Source organism: Arachis duranensis, chromosome 2 (genome assembly GCF_000817695.3).
Source record: "Arachis duranensis cultivar V14167 chromosome 2, aradu.V14167.gnm2.J7QH, whole genome shotgun sequence".
Classification (NCBI taxonomy): domain Eukaryota; kingdom Viridiplantae; phylum Streptophyta; class Magnoliopsida; order Fabales; family Fabaceae; genus Arachis; species Arachis duranensis.
Window position 1 is genome coordinate 64,040,696 of NC_029773.3, and position 6,819 is coordinate 64,047,514.

The window sequence follows — 6,819 nt, forward strand, 5'->3', positions numbered from 1 at the left end:
GTGATAAGAAAGACATATTTGAAGTTGAACTTACACTCAACATTTCACTCAACATGAGTATTATCTCTTTTTTTTTGGTAGAAGGCATTTATCATTCTTTTGACTCAATTTCTTTTTTCACCTTGTCTGTTTTGGTTACAGTTTCCTGTTCACTTTATTTCTTTACTAATTCTTGTGGGTGTTTCAACAATCCACATGCTTTACTAATTCTTGCAAAACCCTTCACCATTTTTGGGTTTTTGGATAATGTATCTAGGATGGTCTGTCAGCTGCTGATGCTAGAGCAAATGTCATAAATTCTGATGATACAATCTTGGCAAGTGAGACTATAACCAATGACAGGGATGCAACATATGAAGAGGATATCAACTCTGCTGGGACCAAGAAAAGTGATGCAAAAAGGCACAAGTTGTCTTACAAGCTTGCTGAGCAAAATCGACTTTCTGGTCCTTTGTTACCATCGCAAGTTAGTTTCTTCCAAATATTGAATTAACCTCAATGTAAAGTGTCAGCTGGACACTGAAAAGTTTTGCATGCTGTTGGAAAATTTAGAATCATATATTAATTCTATTCAAGTTACAGGTTAAAATGACGTTAGAACTTTTGTGGAAAAATGAGGCTCGACTCTGTTCCTATATTAATGATATTCAAGGTCAGGGATATGGAAAGAAAGCAGGGCACTCAATGTTCTTTCTTGAGAATATTTTTGTTCCACCAATCAAATTCCGCCCTCCCACTAAAGGAGGTGATTTGGTAAGTGTGAATAATAAATAAAGACTGTTAACGATTTGTACTATTTCTCTATCTTCTTTGTTTGTACTCCATGTTCTTGCTTCTACTGTGGAGTGTGGAATATTTCCAAAGTTTGTCAATGCAAGGTATAGGTTTAGGGAAGTACTCTGAATTTGAAATTGCTGTGGGATATAAATGTAGGAAAAATGTACTTATGAAATTGTTAGCAGATATATATAGATTGGAAATGAAGGGTTTTTTGTTAGAAAATTCTATCATGACTCATGCGGGCCATTCTTAGGAAAGGAAGCCAGCAGGATGTAAAGGTCATGTGAAGGGAGGATATAAGGATGAAATGCAAATCCAGTTTCTTTCTTGGTTTATCACAAGAACACACTTACCCTTTCAATGTAGCTAATCTCATTTAGTGGGATGAGGCTTGTAAATTGCTGACATTCAAAGTATAACTACTCCTTTTTAGTCCTTTCATTATTTTGTGAATACTTGACTATCTTTTTTATTCTACATTCACCTTATTGACTTGGGCAATTGTGTTTATAGGTATCGGAGCATGCTCATACTGTTTTGTTGGGTAAGATTCTGCAGTCTAACATAAGATTAGGGAATGCCCATCTAAACAAGAAGGATCCCTTGATGGTTTTAGCCAGGTGGATGGAACTTCAGCAATCTGTAAATGTGCTCTTTAACAGTAGCACTTCTGGTGAGAATTTATGCTGGTTATGTTTTGTTTTCTTTTTTTAGTTGTAACATGCAGACCTGGGTGTAGTTGGGTAATATATTTTATAAATTTCTTTATGTGATAAAATGTCTGTTGAGCACTCTCTTCTTTTTCTCGTGAATATTTAAAAGAGGACAAAGAACAATATGTGCACAATATATGGTAATACCCAACATGACTACATTATGTGACTGAAATGAAGGGTGCAATCCTTGGTAGTTTGTACCAGGCTATGCTGAATGTGGATTACTTCATAAACATGTCAATATGTAAATATTTTTATTTCTCTTGCTATTGATGGTTACACATGATTTTCTATTACTTCTTGATTGGTCTAGGCCAAAGAGATGCAAGTAATGGAATTATTCAGTTGTTGGAGAAGAAGGAAGGCCTCTTCCGCCAGAAAATGATGGGAAAGAGGGTTAATTTTGCATGCCGCTCTGTCATATCACCGGATCCTTATTTAGCAGTGAATGAAATTGGGATTCCCCCATATTTTGCTCTAAGGTTAACATATCCTGAGGTGAGAATTATAATTTTGTATTACCCAATATGCATGTAAGTTATGTTCTTCATTTGCATTTCTGTTAAGAATTTTGTCTGTTCAGTTTAGCATTCTGCATATTTCATACCTTCAAAACATTTACTTACAGATCTAATAAAAGCTAATATATTCTGGTATTGACATTGCATCTTTATTTAGTTAATTTTCTGCCTATGCTATTTACATGCAGTTATTTTATAGACAAATCACTTTTTATCTGATGCAGCCTATGTAATTTGAAGAAAACTATACAAAATTGAAAAATAAGTATTCTGCTGCAAATAATTTGTACATTGAAGTGTGAAATCTTGGCCTCCTTATTATATCAGAGAATTAGGAACATAGGATGGGAAATTTCTCTATTGTGAAGTGAAATATTTAGGGTTTATTAAGGAAATCAAACAATCTGTAGGATATTGTAAATGACTGAATGTTGATAAGCAGTTGATAGCATTGATGATTTCCGATGTCTAAGTTTATGTTTGGACTGTGCATGGAATGTGATATTACTAACTATGGAAAATCACATCTTCTAAGACGAGTATGTCATTTTGTTTTCTGCCCTTGATAACTTGATGATATCACTGGCTATGGAAAATCACATCTTCAAAGATGAGTATGTCATGTTTTTTTCCCTTGATAAGTTGCATGGAATACGAAACTACTAGCTATGGAAAGTCACATCTTCTAAGCTCTGAGTATCTCATTTTGTTTTCTGCCCTGGTAACTTACAGAGAGTTACTCCTTGGAATGTAGTGAAGTTAAGGAATGCTATTCTTAATGGTCCAGAAATCCATCCAGGTGCCACACATTATGGCGATAAATCATCAATAGTAAAGCTTCCACCAAAAGGGAAGTTGCTTGCTTTGACATCGAGGAAATTACCATCATCAAGAGGGGTTATCATGCATAATGGAAAGATATGCGATCAAGAATTTGAAGGAAAAATTGTGTATCGCCACTTGAAGGATGGTGATGTTGTGCTTGTCAATAGACAGGTACTTATTATCTTATAATCTTATTATATGGTGTTTTATTAGCACATTTAAGCGTGGTTTAGTAAAACTTTTACTTTTTAAAGGTAGCTTATCAAAGCTAGCTTTTAAAATATAACTTTCTAAAAGTTGTAGCATTTATATTTGGTAAATAAATTAAAAATGATTTTCAATAAGCACAAATAACAACCATTGTGTTTGGTAAAATTTAAAAATACTACAATAGATATAAATGTAAGAGTTAATTTGGAAATTTACTAATATATGAAGTTATATTAGATTTTTTATTTTGATAAGCACAAGTCAACTTTAAAAAGTTCCACTTTGGGTGCTTTCAAAAGTACCCATATCTTTTAAAAGACAAAACGAGGATCTTGTGCTTTTCGAAAGCACAAACACATCTTCAAAAAGTTTTACCAAACCAAGCCTTATAATGTTAATGTATTTTATTCCCCTAATTGGAAATTCTTTTCTTTTAATCATACAAGAAAAGAAAATCAAATAATTACACTTGATGTATGGTGATTGAATATTATCATATACTATTTAGAACTGCTAATTGTGTATATTTAACTATATTCAATTTTAAGTTAACCATAATTGTTCTGATTCTATGACTTGGTAAATATGCTGGTTTGTGAAGACAATATTGATCAGAGATGTGATATAAACATTGCCAGTGTTTAACTTCTGGTTTGAATTGAACTATATATTCCGTTGCAGCCTACACTTCATAAACCTAGTATAATGGCGCATATAGTTCGTGTTCTGAAGGGGGAGAAAACAGTGCGTATGCACTATGCGAACTGTAGGTAATATTTTATTTTAGGTTTAAGCTTGGTGTGCTTGTGAAATAAATTATTATTATTGGGTACATTTTGACTCTCTGATAACTCAAATGAATAAGTATCCTTAGAATTTACTTTGATGCAGTCAATAACTTTTCCCTCCTCGATTCCTTAATATTTCAGTACTTACAATGCTGATTTTGATGGTGACGAGATTAATGTGCATTTTCCACAAGATGAAATTTCCCGTGCTGAAGCTTACAATATTGTAAATGCCAACAACCAATATGTGAAGCCTACCAGTGGTGATCCAATAAGAGCCTTGATTCAGGTATTTGCATAAATAATTTAGAAAGGTGGCAGTTTAATGAAGATCCCAACATTATGGATTGAAGAATTACATGCACACTGCATGAATTGCTAAACGGATTGGAAGCAATCTGATCCTCACCCCTCTATTTGCATAAATAATTAACATGTTAACTGCATAGACAGCCTTTGTTGTTGTTGTTATTATTATTATTATTATTATATACTGAAGTTTTTCTCTCTGCCTTTTAAATAAATTTCCAGGATCATATTGTAAGTGCTGCCCTTCTAACAAAAAAGGATACATTTTTAAGCTGTGAAGCATTCAATCAACTTCTCTACAGTTCTGGTGTATCCATGCCTATGGTGGGATCTTTCTATGCAAAACCTGGGCAGAAAGTTTTCACATCAACTTCCGAGAGTGAAATGTTTTTGTTTCCTCCAGCCATATGGAAGCCAGAGCCCCTTTGGACAGGAAAGCAGGTATACTATCATTTGGTTCGTTTTTTGGCTTTTTTTCTATTATATGAAGGGCCTCTTATCTTTGGCATTGGAAAGAATGTCATTAAAAATTCCTTTAGCCTTTCTCCTCCATAAGTACTCCATAGAACATGTTGTATTGATAGACTGATTTAATCAAATATCAAAAGTCACAAAATGCAGGAAGGAAACTAGATGTGATTTTTGTCTGTAGATGATCAGGGAATTACTGGATGCAAAAATGATTACAAGTGTGGTAGCAGGTTTTGTCACAAGAAAAAAAAAAAAGAAAATTTGGGTAGTTTCTAAGGAGTAGCTCCGGGTGCTGTGTTGAAGAATATTGATGGTGATGTGATTTAAGGGCATGCTGTAGTGTTGTGGTACTTAGACCCACTAGAGAGAGAGAGAGAAATAACAGTCGTGATTGTGAACAAAAGATCCGTAAGACATGATTGGCTACAGTAATACTAGGATGAAATTTGGCATATTGTTTAAATAGAGCATCAAATTCTGGTCAACTTACGGTAATAGTAGGATGAAAGTTGTCATATTATTAAGAGTCTGAAGTTCTGGTCAACTTGGAAATAGAATAGTGATGGGACATGACTTGGAAGATGCTGCTGCTCAGATACTATATTGAAATTTCGAGGATAGAATAACAGGAGAGGAGTGAATGCGCGGCCGAATTCGATGTAAGATGCTGCGATTCAGAAGATACATCAGCTATTTTATGACAAGTGCTAATATCATACTCTATTAATTTAATATAGAGAAATCATGAACTATAAAGAAATAGATAAATTATTCTTAGAGATCTAAGATACTTATTCTATTCTAAAGATACTATGGAGATATTGCTGGATGTTTATCTAATATCTAACAATTATTTTCTTGATAAATTTTCTGGATCCTTTTCGTTTTGTCAATTCTGTTCTTTCTTGGTAGTTTTGATTTCTTAGTATGTGAAAAACTGGATTGTGTGCTACATACCATTACTTTTCTACTGAGTTATGATTCAAGATTTGCTTCTTTATGTTAGGACCTTAATTTTTGTAAGTGAATTTAGTTTCTGCTATATTGCAGGTCATTAGTGCATTGTTATACTATGTCACTAGAGGTTCCCCACCATTTACAGTTGAGAAGAACGCGAAAATACCAGCTAATTTTTTCAAGACTCGAAACGGAAACACTAAAGGACGAACCACTGAGAAGTCAAGTAAGATGAAGGATGAGCCTGATGAGGATAAATTGTTGATATATAGAAATGATTTGGTGTGTGGCGTGGTTGATAAGGCTCAATTTGGTGACTATGGTATAGTACATACAGTACAAGAACTTTATGGCTCAAACATTGCGGGAAACCTTCTTTCAGCGTTTAGTCGTTTATTCACAAACTTCTTGCAGGTTAGCTGCCAATGAGTTAATATATAATCTTGGGTTATTTTATTGATTTATCTATCCTCAATATTCTATTATATTTTTCTGTTTTTCAGATGCACGGCTTCACATGTGGAGTTGATGATCTACTGATAACAGAAAGAAAGGATGGTGAAAGAATGAATCAACTCAAAAGCTGCGAGGAAATTGGTGACATTGTTCATCGGGAATTTGTCGGAGTCATGGAAGGTGATAATATAGGTAATATTCTTAAATTTGGTTTCTGCTGCAAACCATATGATTATAAAATAAAATACCATTTCCTGATGTAGTAAATTGCTTAATTTGCTAGCTTTCTATCCATGTTCTACTTATATATGACTCCTATCTAATTTATTAAATGACTTATGATGTGAAAATAGAATACCAAGTAAACTTTGGTAGTAACTCTACTATCCTAAGATAATTTATTACTCCTATCTAATATGGATGTGTTTCCTGAGCACACAGAATCTATAACTAGTATTGTTTCATAGATACACCGGTTAAAGCATATTTCAAACCAAATAAAATTTTGGTATGCATTTCTTCTACGCTATCATATAATGAGACATATCGACCAATGTATTTCTTCTACGCTATCATATATATATATATATTGGTCAAATATATAATTGTCCATGCATCCAACTTATAGTTCAGCATACCTATGTTACTTGACATTTACTTAGTGCAGTTAGTTTTCCTATGTAAAATCTGTGATTTGTGGCATATTTGTTATTTCAGACCCAACCACACTGCAGTTGAATATTGAGAAAAAAATACGCAGTAATGGAGATGCAGCCTTAACATACT

The 6,819-nt window shown here is 33.5% G+C and overlaps 1 protein-coding gene across 1 annotated transcript in view; it reads left to right on the forward strand.

Annotated features, from left to right (window-relative positions):
• LOC107474649 (DNA-directed RNA polymerase I subunit 1) overlaps positions 1-6,819 on the forward strand; it is a gene marked incomplete in the record, with an annotated part of 13,468 nt that overhangs the window by 2,157 nt on the left and 4,492 nt on the right. The window contains 11 exon segments of the mRNA XM_052257845.1: positions 257-466; positions 583-753; positions 1,294-1,453; positions 1,810-1,994; positions 2,750-3,013; positions 3,734-3,822; positions 3,982-4,129; positions 4,372-4,590; positions 5,671-5,991; positions 6,081-6,225; positions 6,751-6,819. Of these exon segments, the coding sequence (XP_052113805.1) occupies positions 257-466; positions 583-753; positions 1,294-1,453; positions 1,810-1,994; positions 2,750-3,013; positions 3,734-3,822; positions 3,982-4,129; positions 4,372-4,590; positions 5,671-5,991; positions 6,081-6,225; positions 6,751-6,819 (1,981 nt within the window).